The 17,038-nt window shown below is 41.1% G+C and overlaps 2 protein-coding genes across 4 annotated transcripts; one reads left to right on the forward strand and one right to left on the reverse strand.

Moving 5' to 3' along the window:
* Window positions 1–29: 29 nt before the first annotated feature.
* gfm2 (GTP dependent ribosome recycling factor mitochondrial 2) lies at window positions 30–7,581 on the forward strand. 2 transcript variants are annotated; one of them, XM_030742038.1, is made up of 21 exons: window positions 30–268; window positions 351–465; window positions 607–691; window positions 1,349–1,394; window positions 1,487–1,584; window positions 1,691–1,816; window positions 1,892–1,980; window positions 2,450–2,538; window positions 2,632–2,692; window positions 3,803–3,988; window positions 4,087–4,167; window positions 4,272–4,420; window positions 4,999–5,139; window positions 5,259–5,358; window positions 5,447–5,633; window positions 5,724–5,800; window positions 5,883–6,021; window positions 6,121–6,306; window positions 6,846–6,961; window positions 7,042–7,224; window positions 7,319–7,581. In XM_030742038.1, exons 2-21 carry the CDS (start codon window positions 424–426, stop codon window positions 7,445–7,447), a joined length of 2,310 nt encoding a protein of 769 aa, XP_030597898.1. In that variant the 5' UTR covers window positions 30–268; window positions 351–423; the 3' UTR covers window positions 7,448–7,581. The 2 variants fall into 2 exon arrangements, with proteins under 2 accessions (XP_030597898.1, XP_030597899.1); XM_030742039.1 differs by having other exon boundaries at window positions 30–220.
* A 31-nt stretch (window positions 7,582–7,612) lies between these two features.
* Window positions 7,613–16,171, reverse strand: hexb (hexosaminidase B (beta polypeptide)). 2 transcript variants are annotated; one of them, XM_030742040.1, is made up of 14 exons: window positions 15,823–16,171; window positions 15,534–15,685; window positions 14,465–14,530; window positions 13,290–13,336; window positions 13,059–13,169; window positions 12,870–12,971; window positions 12,652–12,784; window positions 12,326–12,506; window positions 12,154–12,240; window positions 11,979–12,051; window positions 9,945–10,125; window positions 9,469–9,559; window positions 8,155–8,259; window positions 7,613–7,977 (listed from the first exon to the last, which is right to left on the reverse strand). In XM_030742040.1, the coding sequence occupies exons 1-14, from the start codon at window positions 16,071–16,073 to the stop codon at window positions 7,914–7,916; spliced, it is 1,644 nt and encodes a 547-aa protein (XP_030597900.1). In that variant the 5' UTR covers window positions 16,074–16,171; the 3' UTR covers window positions 7,613–7,913. The 2 variants fall into 2 exon arrangements, with proteins under 2 accessions (XP_030597900.1, XP_030597901.1); XM_030742041.1 differs by lacking the exon at window positions 9,945–10,125 and adding an exon at window positions 10,632–10,806 and having other exon boundaries at window positions 7,615–7,977; window positions 15,823–16,170.
* Between the last annotated feature and the right edge of the window lie 867 nt (window positions 16,172–17,038).

The following is a 17,038-nucleotide window of genomic DNA, read 5'->3' on the forward strand; positions in this document are numbered from 1 at the left end:
TTCGTTTCAAATGACCGGCTTTTGTTTAATGTAACACACGGTCAGATAAAGTACACACTGTGAAAAATATTAAATAAATGGTACTGTAATTTGTAAAATTGTAGCAAATGATCCACAGTCGCTAATAATGACGGAATCAATTGTATTCTTCCCCCGGAACTATACGTTACGACCTCCAGGGTGTCCCGGGGATGCATTTTGACGTACCCAAGAATGATTTGTGAGATTTAAACATTTTTCATTTCTGCAGAGTTTCTGTCGTCTTGGGGTAAAGTTTACTAAACATCTGATTACACTCACAGTCTTTCCGGTTTTCTCTTTTTTTAATTTATTTATTTTTTTTAATGAAGGAAGCGTTTCTCCAGCATGGCTCAAGCTTCCCCTGACTGAAGAAGAAGCTCGGGAAGTAAGCATATATTAGAGATGTCTGTCAGAGGCTTGCAGGCTTTTACCAGGATGATTTGGGTGAGATATTACCCCCCCCCCCCCCCCCCCCCCCCCCAAATAAATAAATAAATAACATAAAACAAAATAAATAATAATTCTGTGCTGCCAGTGATTAAATATGTTAAGCTGATGATTTGATAACCTGGTCGGGGTTTACAGTGGAAGCACTTACTCGCTGCGGGGCTGCAGGGCTGCAGATGTGGACCGAGCTCTCAAGTAAAGAGACATTACAAGCTTCTTCCAGGTAAGTTCTTTTATAGATTTGAGTGATTTGCATTTGATTAATTAGTCCAGCAACAGGTAATGACTCATATTAACAAGATATTTTTGTAATCATTTTTATCTCTTATCTTTTTATAGCTATATATATATATATATTTATAAGTATCTGTGATTGTGTTTTAGTTTGAGCTTGTTAAATCCCTGCATTTCAAAATAATTTTAGCTATCAAATAAAGCTATCAGAATAATATGATATACTTTGATTTGCCTTAGAGGAAGGATCTCTGTACATCAGTACAAAGTTGCTCTCAGTTTGTCCTGCGATGAAACATTTCTATGCTGATGGAAATCATTTCATGAAAATGGACCCATCCATGGGGTATCAGAGTTCACCGAATGGGTTCATGAGAGTGAAAGCGATGTGACTCATATGCTACATCTTTCAAATTCATCAGCTCTCAACCTCCTTGAGCACCTATGGAAGAATGACTTGTTAGACTGCACTCTCCAACACCAGTGTTTTTTTGCAATCTGTCATTTTGGTCATTATTTCTATGTTTTTGTTGACTAATGGATTAAATCTGCAATCAGTCAGATGCAGGATAACCTAGTCAGCAATATATACTTGTACACATCAGCAGTCAAATCCTCATAATTCTGCTTCCTGTTCCTTTCATAGATGATGTCAAATCGTTGCGGGCTGTCGTCAGCCCTGAAATATCCAGGTGAGTAATTACATGCATTCTGCTGCCGCATTATAAAATACTCTGCAGATTCATATGCGTTCTTAGAGCCATGTCAACTCGTGTATCTGCAGAATCCGAAACATCGGCATCATGGCCCACATCGACGCAGGGAAGACAACAACCACAGAGAGGATGCTTTACTACGCCGGTTATACCAGGGCATTGGGAGGTGTGTGGGAAAACAGCATGCAGTGATGGTGTTAATTTTTTTATTATCCAAAACTTGTTTTTTTAATGTCTACCTACTGACTGAATTGTGTCACTGTTGCTTTTAGATGTAGATGACGGGGATACTGTGACAGATTTTATGGCTCAAGAGCGGGAGCGTGGCATCACCATACAGTCAGCAGCGGTGACATTTGACTGGAAAAATCATAGAATAAATCTCATAGACACCCCAGGTTAAAAAAAAAAGAAAAAAAACAATTCCAGTAGAAATGAAAACGAACAACCACTGAATGACTTTGTCATTACAGGACACGTTGATTTCACTCTTGAGGTGGAGCGTGCGCTTCGTGTTCTCGACGGCGCTGTGGCAGTGTTTGATGCGTCCGCTGGTGTTGAGGTTATTTCCCTGTTTTTAACCCCTTAACTGGCAGCAAAAAAATCACCTGACAAAAACTACATAACGCCTTCTGGTTATTATTGGCTCTGAAAAACCCATTTCATAGCCTATTAATCGGCTGCGTCTGGTCCGCGGGCCGAATGAAGTGCATTTATATGGCAGGCTAGACCCGCCCATTTTGACTGACACCTCATTCGGCCAATAATGTTAAGAAATGGGTTTCCCAGAGCCAATAATACTCAGAGGGCGTCACGTAGCTTTGTCAGGTGATTTGGTGCAGCCAGTTACATGATTGGCCGAATGACGTGTCAATAAAAATGGGAGGGTCTAGCCTGCCATATAAAAGGGACTACAAACGGCCCGTCACCGGGCCCTTGCCAGTTAAGGGGTTAAACAGCTTCTTGTTCTCATTTAAAAATGAGCTTCACCCTCTAATCAGTTGCTTCTTTTTCCATTTAAATGGCCACAGGCTCAGACTCTGACTGTGTGGAGACAAGCAGAGAAGCACCACGTCCCCTGTGTTTGTTTCCTCAATAAGATGGACAAGCCTGCAGCAAAGTGACTGACTCAACATTCAGTTTAATACAAGTTTTGTTTCATTTGTGTGTTACAGCATTGAAATGGAAACTCTCTTTCATTTTTATTTTTCAGCCTGAGTTTCTCCATTGAGAGCATCAAGCAGAAATTGAAAGCCAATCCAGTTCTCCTGCAGGTAGGTCATCAAAAAACACTGTAAGTAGGTCACAGAGGTCTGGTAAAGTCACTTCTTTCTAACATCACAGCCTCATTTCTGTCTCCTATATACTGTGGAGGATCACAAAGGCCAGAGTTAAAAAAATGAAATCTGAGAGAAATGTAGGCAATAATTGACTTATAAAATGTGACAGTGTGTTATATTTTTTCATTTTGCTTCTTCGTTCATTTAGTGTATTTGTAATAATTGCCCTAGCTGTTTGCTTTTCTGGTAATTTTCAATTTTAATTTCATACAATTTTGTAAAGAGTTTTGAGTCATCTGCTAACTGGTTCCCGATGGGACCATCATTTTAATTTGGAGAATAAAGCAGAAATGCATAAACAAACATGCAAAGAAAATAGAAAAATATCTATATCCTTCTGAAAGGACCCACAGCCATCAGAGAATACTGTTTCCTACTGTAGCTTGTCTGTTGATTGGACCATACGAGCCATCCTTTGCTCCCCACGTGCATCAGTGAGCCTTGGCCACTCATGACCCCGTCGCTGGTTCACCACTGTTCTTGCTTTGGACCACTTTTGATAGATACTGACCACTGCAGACTGGAAACGCCCCATAACAGCTGCAGTTTGGGAGCCATCACAATTTGGCCCTCGTCAAACTCACTCAAATCCTTACAACTGCCCATTTTTCCTGCTTCTAACACATTAACTTTGAGGATAAAATGTTCACTTGCCCCCTAATTTATCTGTGTTATTCACTTCACCTCTCAGTGGTAATGATGTTATGCCCATCATAAAGTGAGAGGTGGAGTACACTATGAACAGGCTGCCAGTCAATTACAGGGATAAGTCATAGAGACAGACAGCCGTTTACATCTATGTCCAAATTAGACTCATCGGTTAACCTAACACAGACGATTACCTGGAGAGAACCCACACAAATACAAGGATAAAATGCAGACTCCACACAGGAACGATTCAGGACCTAAACAGGTTTAAACACAAATGTACTCACTGGATGAACTGAACATCCAACTTATTAGAGTGTCTTTTAGTACAGCAATACGATATATAAGCATTTAACAAGAATATGTAACAACTTGTCTTATGAACCCGTGTCATAGATTCCCGTCGGCATAGGCAAGAACTTCACGGGTGTGGTTGACTTGTTAACCAACCAGAAACTGATATGGAAGATGAAATCTACGAGAGATGATGGACGAGTGTTTGAAGTGAAAGGTCTCGAGCAGTCCGACGATCCAGAACTTCTGCAGGTGGTCCGCGATGCGAGGGCAGCTTTAATTGAGCAGGTACTTGATGACGCACTGAGAACATTTATCAGGAATGATGGAATCTTAAGGTGCCCCAGAGCTTTACCTCAAGTTTACACATCTGTTTCAAATCACAGGTTGCTGATCTGGACGATGAGTTCGCAGAACTGTTGCTAACTGATTGTAGTGACAATTTTGATGTTGTTCCCTCTAATAAAGTAAGTCTTGTGATGTGTAGTACCACAGTATGAGATTTAACATATGTCAGTCCTGCTGTTGGTACTTGTGAATATAGACTCAACAGTGTTGAACGTGTCTCCAGCTACAAGAGGCTGTGCGGCGAGTCACTCTCGCCCGTAAAGGTGTCCCTGTCCTCTGTGGGAGCTCTTTGAGAAACAAAGGTGTTCAGCCTCTTTTAGATGCCATCACTGCCTACCTGCCTGCTCCCAACGAACGGCACCATGACCTGGTGTAAGTGAAACCTTTTAACCTACCACTAACCCAGTTTGAGCCAAGCTTTAGCTGTGGGATAGTTGGCCTCACATTTGGCGAGAATAGACTCTAGTATTCAGTGTAATTCATGGTTGAATCAGTGGCTGCAAAACAAGCCCAAACCCTCACCCCTCCACCACCGTGGAATGAGGCGTTTATGCTGAAATGCTGTGTTTGGTTTTCACTAAACGTGGAGTTGTGCATTGTGGCTAGACATCTCCACTTCAGTGTCATGTGTCCAAAGGACATTGTTCCAGAAGTCTTGTGGTTTGCTCAGATGCAACTTTGCAAACCTACTGTCATGACCTTTAACCCTTAACATGTTAACTGAGGCCTGTAGAGTCTGGGATGTAGCTCTTGGAGTGATGTCCGCTCCTCGCTCCTAGAGCGATTGTGGCATTATGATGTATGAAGAAAGGACAAAAATTCAAAGCATGCCTTAAGTGTTGCTTGATGATCTTTTGAGTTAGTCAGTGCATTTATTAAAATAGGCTTTTATGCACAAGTGATAATTTTCATCAGACCATAAGCCGTGTTCATAACTTGTCACTTCACAGGCAGTGGTACAAAGATGACTTGTGTGCACTGGCCTTCAAGGTTCTTCATGACAAGCAGCGAGGCCCTCTGGTGTTTCTTAGGATCTACTCTGGTACTCTGAAACCACAGACCGCTGTCCACAACATCAACAGGAACACCACGTGTGTGGTTCTGAACCTCTAATCTCCACAGCTGCTGCAGTGTAACATATTATTTTTATAAGTATTCCATTAAAGTATCATTAATATGGCAACATGTGTCAAATTTTGTATATTTGTAGCGAGAGGATGAGCAGGCTGCTGGTGCCATTTGCGGATCAGCATGTAGAAATCCCTTCGATGACAGCAGGAAACATTGCACTAACTGTGGGACTCAAGCAGGTAGAGCTCATCTATTATTTAAATATTTGCTTAATTTTAAGATTTCCCTCCCTCAAAAAGTTTTTTGTGGTTTCTTCATTCACTTAAGACAGTCACAGGAGACACGATTGTTTCCTCGAAGGCCTCGGCAGCAGCCGCGGCCCGCCGAGCCCAAAATGAGGGCGAGGCAGGAAAGAAGCGGAAAGAAAGTGCCAGCGTCCTCCTCTCTGGAGTGGAGGTCCCTGATCCCGTCTTCTTCTGCACCATAGAACCACCCTCTATGACCAAACAGGCTGGTCAGTGATTTGAGGGACACATGAACTAGCGTTTAGCTGTGCTGCAGCAACTTTGTGCTCACTCACGTTTATTTATGTTTTCCCGGCAAGTTCTTGATCACGCACTCAGCTGCCTCCAAAGAGAAGACCCCAGTCTTAAAGTTCGAGTTGACCCTGACTCTGGCCAGGTGATGTATTGGATTAACCAGGTCTTTTGTTCTCCAGTGCTATAATGAGTCACCTAAACTCATGTTTGCTCTCCATCCTCAGACCATTTTATGCGGGATGGGAGAGCTGCACATTGAGATCATCCACGATCGAATCAGGAGAGAGCACGGCATTGAGACTCACCTCGGGCCGCTACAGGTGGCTTACAGAGAGACAATTCTTCACGAAGCTTCAACTACAGGTACAAATACTTCTCACGCTGTCGCACCGGAGGAGTAGTTTTTGTCAGCTTCGTGCTGCCGTTGTCAGATTTTTTTGCTCCTTTACGAATCTGATGTAGATACGCTGGACCGGACAGTAGGGGAGAGGAGACACGTTGTAACGGTGGAGCTGGCTGTCAGGCCTGTGGATATCGCCACTGTGGGCGGTTCATGTGAACTGGCTTTCAAAGAAGAATTAGAGGGACAGCTTTCACCAGAAATGAAAGAGGCAGTTGAGAATGGAGTACACAGCTCATTTCTTCAAGGTAAATAAACAAAACTCATTTTTCCCCTTTCTTAAAGCCTCTGATAAGCATTCAAACTTGAGCTTTATTACTTCCTTTAGAATAAGATGCACCGGAGCATCCTTTACAAAGAGAGCGGCGATGATGCTTTAATTTTTCTATTTTATACCATAAATTATTCAAATGAATAATACGCTTTGAACTTTAAATAGTAAATTAAGAAATTTTTCTACTCTATGTTCTTGTTGGCTGAATTGTGACATTTTGCACTTTGTGTGAAGGACTTTGTAACGTAGGTTTTAAAAATTCGTTCTACATGATTATTAGCTGTATCAAAATGAAGTTAACGTAGTTTTCCTACAGCATCTTATGATTATGATTCTCTTTACAGTGCAGTTGTCTCCAAGTCATTTATCCTTTTTCCCTCAACCTCATGTTTTTATAATATGAAGGAAAAGTATTTTGGTAAAGACATAGGAGGTATTCTTACTATACACTGTATATTTATTAAAATTTGACTTTAATCCGTTTTACTGAAGAGGTCTCCCTTAACTATTCAGGTCCACTGCTGGGTTACCCTTTGCAGGGCGTATCTACACTCATCCAACATGTTACCATGGAACCTGGAACATCGCCTGCCATGGTGTCTGCCTGCGTATCTCGCTGCATGCTGAAGGTTGAGCATTATTGGTTAACTGTTATTGGTTAATGTTGTGACTGTAAGCCTAAGTTGTGGTTCTCTTTCTTTGGATGCAGGCCCTGAGGCTTGCGGGTGGGCAGGTCCTGGAGCCGGTCATGTCATTAGAGGTGACCGTCGGCGAGGAACACCTCAGCTCTGTGCTGGGGGACTTGGCCCAAAGACGAGGAACAGTCAGAGACATCCAGAGCCGTCATGACAACAAGGTGCTGTTAGCAACCGTGCCCCTGGCTGAGATGATGGTGAGGTGATACTCAAACTGTTAGATGAGATATTTTTTTTTTTTGTTTAAATTTGCGAGTGAAAATTATTTACTGTTTAAATGTCCATGTAAAGGGTTATTCCACTGTTCTACGAACACTGACATCTGGCAATGCCACCTTCTCCCTGGAGCTGGATACCTATGAGGCCATGAACCCTCAGGAGCAGAACACCCTCCTGAAAAGACTGTCTGGCCTGCTGTGATCCCTCTTCAGTAATGGGACTAAAGCCCTTCTGAAAGAGACATGAATTTTCCCTCAGACTACCAATAAGTAGTCTAAATCAAATATTATTTATTCTGTGAATATCTACAGCTGGTTAAAAGGTGACAAATAAATGTATGCAAAAAAAAAAAAATTTTTAAATCCTTGGTTTTTATTTCATAAACCACCACCACCACCACCCCCCAAAAAAACTAAAATGTCAACTTTTTACTTTGACAAGGGATTCATTAAAAAAAAGAAAAAAAAAGCACAATCTTAACTGTAAAATCTTTGACATTTGATGTGATTGAGTTCCATGAAGCAAGTTCATTAGGACAGCATTATCTCCAAAGGCAGTTCAGCATTTGATTTTTTTTTTTTTAGGTTTCAGACACAAGCTTTTAGCTGAATGGAATATGGTTTTCCTTCCCTTTCCAGTTCCCATTTACTGGGACCAGCCTTCATTTTCAGACACCTTTGTACTCATGGGGACAGTAGCTGGAAAACAACGGCTCAGCTGGAATGCCGCGCCTTATGTAGAAAGAAAAAAATAAATAAATTTGGTTAGGAGTGGAATATTCTTTGATGCAGAATTTAGTTTTTAATCAAATTAATGATCTCTTAAACAGGAATGCACCTGTTTATATGATAACAGAAGGTAATAGAAAGTAGATGCAACTTAGTAGCACAAAGACTCCTAATACTTACTCTACCATACGGCAGCGGTGCAGCGACAGTCTGTTGAAGGCATCGTCGATGTCAGTCACGTCTGAGGCGCTCCATAACCGCTCTGCCACGGCACTGGCACGAGGCCTGGAAGCAACAAAGAGAAATCAGTCTGCTGTCACGTTAGGCTGACACTTTCATTTCAACTTTGATTCCAAAGTTTTTGTTTTTTTTTTTTAAAACTTTAACTACAATGAGTGTCTCGGGAAATGATATTCAGCACTCCACTTATTTCAGCCTGAGGGTCTTATTTTTATTTATTTATTTATTTTTTTAAACGGTCATCACTTCCATTGAAGCACTTTGGAAAGCTGCGCCTCTTCTGGCTTCCTCCTTGGACCTCAGACATTATTCAATTTTATACAGTCAGAATTTCCCCTCATTTCTTGCTTTAGAGGAGCAGCTTCTCTCTTATAACAGTCACCATTTTGTCTGCTTCACCTGGAGGTGAATTCATTTCCTTATAGATAAATGGGGGGGCGGGGCAGTGTGCAGATTGCACAAGACGGTTGGTTCCAAATGATTCCGATTTACTGACGTACAGATGGTGGACACAATAGACCGGTACGCACATTTCATAAAACCTAAGTTACTTTTTTGAGTGCAAACCCACCCATCTGGACCAAAGTGGCCATAATGCACAGTGCTGGACACATATCAGCACAAACACCTCATACCAACTGTCAAGGTTGGTAGATGTGTGGAAGTGTGCTGCCTTGGGCTTGTTTTGCAGCCACAGGACCTGGCCACCTTGTAGTCTTTGACTTGACCATGAACTCCTCTGTATACCAAAGTATTCTAGAGTCAAACATGAAGGAATCTGACAGCTAAAGCTTGGCTGAAGTCCAGCACATCTACAACAGAATGGCTGAAAAAGATAAGAAAAGTCAAAGTTTAGAGCTCAATCTGACTGAGATTCTGTGGAGGACCTAAAGAGAGCGATGTTCCTGCAAATCCCAATAAACTGAAGCAACTGTAAAGCAGAGGTAGCCAGAAATCCTTCACAATGATGTGAGAGACTGATAAAGTCAAAGAAAATGATTACTTGAAGTTAAATAAAAGTTGGCTCTACAAGCTATTGATTCATGGAGTGGGCTTAGTTTTTCATACAGTGCTTCTGCATTTTGGTTTCGTTTTTATGAAATAAAAACAGTGTAGTGCGTAGTATTTACCTAATTCAAAACTGTGTGTGTGAGAGTTTATTTATCATAGAATTAAAAGAGGGGCCTGCTTTCTTCTTTTAACTATGACTGTACATGTTTTAGGTAATCATTTATGAAATCATATGAGCCTTACCAAAGTCTGGGTGTAAGGTTTGTAGCGTCCACATACTCGCCCCACAAACAGGCCTCTCCACCAATCACCAGCTTCTTCTGCTCATCAGTTCCTATTTTTAAATATACCATTTGATCAGGTCACGGAAATTCAACAATCAGATATAAAAACTGCGAAGCAACAACAGCAATGAGTAAATGCTGATTAACTATGTAAATTACAAATACATATTCTCCCCTATGACAGTGAAATATTTTCCTCTCTTTACTCAACAGGCTTACAAGCGTATTTGCACAGGAGTGACATTCCTGAAATTTCAGATCTAGGCCGAAAGTTGAATGCAGCGTGAGCCCGACAACAGCAAAGTAATAAAACAAGATCACATAAGCGAGGCCAAGTTCCATACCTGTAATTAAATATGAAAAGGCAACCAGCCAAAAAATGAGCAGCACAAAAAAACAAAAAAAACAACAAAAGTCATTCATGTAGACACAAACCCTTAAAATCCTGTGGGTCGGCTTTGTAAAAGCCCTGCCAGTCCTGGCCGTAGGAGATACGGTTCAGGTACCAGGGAGTGGACAGCAGGGTCTGGTACCCTGACGCGGTAACGTTTGCCATCTCATTCTGGTATTGTTGCTGGTTTCCCTTCCAAACGTGGATAAGTGTGTCTGCTTTCAGCTACACAGCACACACAGACCCACACACACACACAAGCGCGCAGAGGTGTCAGTGACAAGTACATAAGAATAAAGTATGGAGAGGAACAAAGACAAAATCTATTGGTCCAGCTTTATGGAGAACCAAACCTGTTGTTACGCACGTCTCAGTTTTTAGAGTATCATTTCAAATATGCCAGGATTGGCCCTACATAGCAGTGAAATACGTCAACTCATGAAAGCAACAACATCTGAACCACCAACCACAATGCCCCATGTTCAGTGTGTTGGCCTCCTGTCACAACTGTGCAATTTTGTGTTGGCAGTAACAAAAATATTTTGCCTCCCAAAAAAAAAAAACAAAAAACAAAAAAAAGAGGAAAAAAAAAAATAAGGCTTAAATTAGTGTATTTTATATATATATATATATATATATATATATATATATATATATATATATATAAATAAATAAATTCTAAAATATGACACCCCCCCCCCCCCCCTTTTTTTTTTTTTTTTTAAACTGACCGTTGAAGTTCAGTGGCTCAACCTTGTAGTACTTCTGCCAGTCCTGTCCGTAGCCAATATAATCTAGGTACCATGGAGCAGAGAGGATGGTGGTGTATCCTGCTGCTGTCACTTTGCTCATCTCCTCATCACTTCTGCTGCCAATCCACACATGCACTACTGTGTCTGGCTTTAGCTGGAATTGTTACAAACCAAACTATTGTACTTGAGTTACATCGTGCACAGAGTTGACTATGATTACAGGAATAGTGCAACATCGTTAGTTTTGCTTTTTTGCCAAGAGTTAGATGAGAATGTCGATACTGATTTCATGTCTGTGTACTAAATATTAAAGCTGCCATCTGAGAAGTAGACTTTGACAACCTTCCTGAGAAAATGGAGTTATTTCATGACAGATTAACATAATTATACAGTGCTGTTCTGCAGTCTTGAGCCATCCTTCATTTTCTTCTCTTTTGATTCCAAAGAGCCGGAGTTTCTTATATTTTTTTAAGTGATTTTGAGCAATGGTTCTCTTCTGCTTTTTTTTTTGTTTGTCATCATGAATATGTGAGGGTCTACAGCCATCTACAAAACATGGTAGAGGCTCTATCATTTCTGGGGCTGCATTTCAGCCAGTGGTGTTGGAGATCTTGCCAAAACTGATGGAATTTTAAAAGCAGATTCTGAAAAACCACACAATGGATAACTATAAGTAGGCCTTCCCAGAGGCCAAAGCAGTGTGGGACAGAGCATAGCAAAAGGTAGTGACCATCCAAAGAAGAGCTTTGATGTCCTTCAAGCAGCCTGGTGAAGTATTCCTGAAGACTAAAAGAAGCTGGTTAAGAGAGTTCAGGCTGTGTGCTAGTAGAAAAGGTGGCCATACTAAGTTTTGACTGTTTGTCTTATATACTGCATTTCCATGTATGTTTGCACATATTTCAATACATCGCTGCACCTATTTCCCATTTTCCTAGCAAAATATAAAGACACGAGGGGTGGCTCAAGAATTTTGCACAGTACTGTGTGAGATTTTCTATTGGCCCAGAAATGTGGGAGAGAGTGATGTACATAATTTTTTTAAAATTATTATTTAATGCTAAAAAAAAATACAGCACAATTATTATTACATTATCTTGGGGACCCCTTGGCTGTGGGCTGCAGAATACACTGCACAAAATGACTACAGTGATTTGTCTGTGGTGATAAATAACATAATTATGGCCCCCAGTAGCCTTTAGCATTTAAAAAAGTGGGTGGTGTTTTTTTTTTTTTTTTTTTTTAAATCTAACTTTTAGCAAGAAAGCAAATAAGCATATTTTTCAAATCTGTCTAAATCCTGATTTAGCTCAAGTTTAAAGATCCTACCTTAACACCATTGTCAAAGACCTCCTGCCAGATCAGGTAGCCCTTCTGGGTAGCGCTGACGATATCCAAGAGTCTATCAGATCAAGAAAGGCCAAAAAAAGAAAAAGAAAAAGTAAACATCTTTGTATGGTTTTCAACTTTTGAATAGGAAACAGAAGTTTGGTGGGAAACACACCTCTGGATGTAGAACGATTCCAGTTTGCTGTAGTCTTCTCCAAATTGTTGCTGCTCCATGAACTTCTGAATGTCTGGGTTGGACTTCCTGCAGGAGAAAACCAGCAACTAATATCTGCTGTCTGACCTCTGAGGTTAAAGACAATTTTCTGACAATGCGCGCACATCCTCACCAGCACGTGAAGTCCACCTCATCACCTCCCAGGTGAACGTAGGTGTCGGGGAACACAGTGCTGACCTCCTTGAAGAACTGAGTCATGAAGTCGTACGTGGTGTTCAGGATGGGGTTCACCGGTCCGAAGGTGCCGGAGGGTTTGGAGCCAGAGAAACACGGTGTGAGCAGATCTGTCTGGCCTGACAGGGAGAAATGTGGAGAAAATATCAAGAAAACATACATATATACACATATATATATACACACACACACACATATACATATATATATATTTTTTTTTAATTAAATAATGCACACTAGAAAGCTCTCTTCTGAACACCTCACCTTTACCCCAAGACTGTGTGTGTCCTGGAGTGTCAAACTCCGGGATGACACGAATGCCTCTTAATCGAGCAAACTCGATTACCATCTTCACATCGGCAGGTGTGTACACATGGGTGTATGGGTGGTATGCTCCCTGTGATCGTGACAAATAAAATGTCTTAATATGAACGACTCTGCTCCTCTCCGCTGAAATTTAACACCAGCAAATACATACTGACCTGCTGGCTCAGCTGCGGGAACGTTCGGCTTAAGTAAGGGAAGGACTGATCGTCAACAATGTGCCAGTGGAAGACATTAATTTTGTTCATAGCCATCGTTTCCTGCACGAGTGAACCAAACAAGAATGCATTTAGAAAGTCAGTTAAATGATTTAAAAGGCAAAAATCAAAATCGGGTCCTCCTCATACCAAATTGGCCAAGATGACTTTAATGGGAAGGAAATGCCGAGAGCTGTCCAGTAAGACACCTCTGTGTGCAAACCTGGGAAAGTCGCTGATTTTTGATGAATTGATATTTTTCTGAAAAAAAAAAAAAAGATGCAAAACTAAAATGAGCTTCAACTCAAATCTGGCACACACAGAGTTCTTTAAGGACTAATGAGGTAGAAAAAAAAAAACAGTCAAACGTCTTTAACTTACAGCTCCATATTCATCTTCATACACCAACTGGCTGAAAGTTTCCAGGCCTAAAAAGAGATTTCACAATCCAAAATGAACACATGATGCATAGTTCTTCGCAGACATGACACCGCCATAAAACTAAATGCCTATCAATCATATCATAAAAATGTATGATTGCGTGACCAAAGTTCCACAGAAACACGCGCACTATCTGGGATCGTGCTGCAAATCGGTCACAATCATTGTTAAATCAACACAACACATGTTGCATATGCAGGTACATGCAGAAAGATATTTTGCATATAAGCTTTAGTTTTATGTCTTATCTATGATACTGGATTAGCTGTGGTCCGGAGTAAAAGTGAAATTTTTGAATCTTTTTAATTCTAAATTGCCCATAGGTGTGAATGTGTGTGTGAATGGTTGTCTGTCTCTCTGTGTTAGCCCTGTGACAGACTGGCGACCTGTACAGGGTGTACCCTGCCTCTCGCCCTATGATAGCTGGGATAGGCTCCAGCACCCCCGCAACTGTGAACAGGATAAGTGGAAGAGAACGGATGGATGGATACCAGGTTTTTGTACAACTCTCATGTTGTTGTTCCCAAAGTGGTGTATAACTCTGTGTGTGGTTGGGTGAATGACACTTGTAGTAAAAAGCACTTTAAGTGCTCAATTAGAGCAAAAAAGCACTGTATAAGTACCAGTCCTTTTCCCATTTACAACCAGGGAAAACATGAGCAGAGTATTTATGAACTTGCAGTTAAATAAATGAGATGCAACATGTTCATTTATAAACCTGAGAGGTGCCGGAAGACATCGTTTACCCTGTTTCCATCTAACATCCCATTGCTCTAGCAACAGATTTAACATGCATTTGAGATGAAAATCCTCCCGTCTCGCAGCCATTAATCAAATAAACAGATTTTTCAAAAAACAAAATAAGTAAAAACACAAAAACTATTAATTTCAGCTAATTAATCAGGAAAAAAAAAATGTACTCTTCTTAGACACAAGAACTGTTTTTTCCTGTTTCGTTATCACTGATCATTCATCTTCAGCTCTGAGAAATCTTGATAGGCATTTCTTATTTTCCTACTATGACACAAAAAGAAAAAAAATATATACAAATTAAGAATATAAGTGTGTTGTTGCCACCATGCTGCAACTGATATTAAGAAATAGATGCATCCTACCGTGCAGAGCTCCCCAGACCTTTGGGGCCTTCAGGACAGCAAATGGCTGATCCACTGTCAGTTCATCTATGAGAAGGAAGCAACAACTGCTTACTGCGTATGCATGCATCAATGTGAAAACTCGGCAGGCGGTTATCAAGGTGCTCGGAAATGGTCAGGGATTTCAACATTTAGACTAACGAGATTAATCCAAGTATTTGCTGTCCAGGTAATCACCAAGTCCACCAGAAAGTCTGCAGTGTGACCACTTTTTCTGTCATTGTACTGTAAGGAAACCTTATTTGAGTGAAAGTACCAATTAAACAAGCTCAAAATGCTCCAGTACACTGAAAATTTTAGACTTTAACCTTTACTTTTTCATAACAAGTACATTGAAAATTATTTTATTTTAAAAAGGAAATAAATAGAAGATGGTGGAACTGAAGTTAATAGAAAGTACTGAATTCTAAATGCATTGTTGTGTCACTCAGTCATCGTGAGCAAACCCACGAGCAACAAGAGATGATTATACTTAAACAGCAGATAACGGCATGCGGCTTCAATTTCTGCAGAAGCATGAGTGGGCAAAGTATTTATATCATCTACATACAGTCATGTGAAAAGAAAGTTTTCATGGGACTCTACAGTCCTGTTATGGAAGCAGTAAGGATGTAAATAGCTTTTCACAGGCTTGGATAGAGTCCTGTGAGAATTGTATTTTTCACTGTAGTTAAAGGAAGCAACACTTTTAGATATAGTCAATATAAAAATGCAAAATAACACTTGAGTAAAAGTATGTACCGATTGTAATTATTGAGTGGAAGTGCTCTTAACGCACAAAAAGGTCCATATACTGTTGGTCCCTTCTTATTACATAATAGTGGTGAAGCAAACAGTTGTAACTACTTAAGATGTTTATGGAAAGTTCCATTTTCATTGTTTATCAAGTGGAAAGTACCCGGGAAAGCTGTAAAATAAAAGCATTTCCCTTTGTAACGTAACGCAGCACAGTTTACACTTAGCACCTGAGCAGAAACACCTGATTAGACACCGCGGTTCAGTATGAGATGAGGAAGAGAAACGGACTCACATGACTCGTCAGAAGTCACACCGGGGTAAGCGTCACATTCAGAGTCAGGTGATGTGATCCAAACATGCAGCTCGGTCAGATCGGAGGGATCTGCTCGCCTGTTTTTGCCCCCCCACTGCTTTTTAGCACTGCCAAACATGTACTCATAATACCTGCGGAGAGACACAGAGGAGGCTGAATCTGATCCATGAATGTATCACGGCGCTGCAGTGGGATTTCGCCACACAGAAACGGAAACTGAAAAAAAAAAAAGCGCCTGAATTACGAAAGAAAAACCACAGCTTCTCACCTCCTGTACGCACTCTGCAGAATGCTGCAGCTCGGTCCAGCCGACGACTCTTTGGCGTCAACAATTTTGAAGCTGGTGCCGCTCAACTTGAACGAAATCTCCGAGATCTGCACTTTCTGCGGCAGAGGCCACAGGGAGCTGTACTTTGACGCCTGGAAAACGGGCACTACCTCATCATCGTTGTTAATGTTGTGGTGCTGCCGTCCCTGGCAAAAGCCAAGAGCCAGCAACAGTGATGCAAACTTCAGCATGCTGCTCTTTTTTGACAAAATGCAGTCAAGTCCTAAGACCGGGCGACAGTAGCAGATTTATGTTGCGAGCGCGGGGCGGAGCTTCCCAATGCGGAAGTCAAATTGATCCCAAAGAGAAATCCTGCCTCCTGCTTTCTAAAATAATAAGGAAGTACCTTAATGTTTCTGTAGTCCGTCCAACTACTCTGAACTCTTATTCATGAAATGTTATTAAAGAAAGCCGACTTAATAATGTTAATAAAAGCAATGTAAGTTATGAAGCCTAACTTAACATAGTCAATGCTGAGATACCTGACACTGACCACGGTCAAAATTGTTACGCTTCCCCCGTTAACGCACCTGAATAAATGAACCCTTTCCCATATAAATGCAGTAACTCATAACATAGACCCCTAGTCTCCAAATGCATGCAATACAAACAAAGAGAAAATATACAGTGCATGATGAGATTATTATTACTCAGCACTGAAACTGATACAGTTTTCTGGTTAAGACCAGGAAGTCTAATATTTTGACTTGAAATGTGTCAAATGAGTCTGACATGTGGATTGCAGGGTCAGAATTTAGGGTAAACAACCTGAAAACATGGGTCCATTCTGCTTTGCTTCAATAGCAGTGAGGCAGACCCAGCCAAGTCAAGCTGACATTCTCCGGCGCTCGACACCGCGGCTCTGCAGCCTCTCCACCATGTGAAATGAAAGCGTGCATTGGTGTGTGCCGGCTGATTAGTGAGGTCGAACCCAGCCAGCCCACAAGCTAGCAAAAATGAGCTGCAGAGGAACAAGTTCCGGGTTCACACTGATTCAGCGTAGTGATGAGAAAATGAAGTTTTTGTGAACCAGTTGTTTCGCAAATGGGTTAATTACGCGAAGCTTCAATTATAGCGCCCTCTCCTGGAGAAATGCAATGCTTTCAATTACACACACGCATGCACACGCGCACAAAACTCAATGATCTGAAGCGTC

The sequence above is a fragment of the Archocentrus centrarchus genome, chromosome 12, assembly GCF_007364275.1.
Source record: "Archocentrus centrarchus isolate MPI-CPG fArcCen1 chromosome 12, fArcCen1, whole genome shotgun sequence".
Taxonomy (NCBI): Eukaryota; Metazoa; Chordata; class Actinopteri; order Cichliformes; family Cichlidae; genus Archocentrus; species Archocentrus centrarchus.

Coding starts and splice junctions, on each gene's coding strand:
- gfm2 (XM_030742038.1), top strand. CDS start 424: ATGTCTGTCAGAGGCTTGCAGGCTTTTACCAGGATGATTTGG. Junction 1,585..1,690: donor TTATACCAGGGCATTGGGAG/GTGTGTGGGAAA, acceptor TGTTGCTTTTAG/ATGTAGATGACGGGGATACT. Junction 4,421..4,998: donor GAACGGCACCATGACCTGGT/GTAAGTGAAACC, acceptor GTCACTTCACAG/GCAGTGGTACAAAGATGACT.
- hexb (XM_030742040.1), bottom strand. CDS start 16,073: ATGCTGAAGTTTGCATCACTGTTGCTGGCTCTTGGCTTTTGCCAGGGA. Junction 12,972..13,058: donor AAGTCATCTTGGCCAATTTG/GTATGAGGAGGA, acceptor TCACTCGTGCAG/GAAACGATGGCTATGAACAA. Junction 9,560..9,944: donor CGACCCACAGGATTTTAAGG/GTTTGTGTCTAC, acceptor ATTTAAAAATAG/GAACTGATGAGCAGAAGAAG.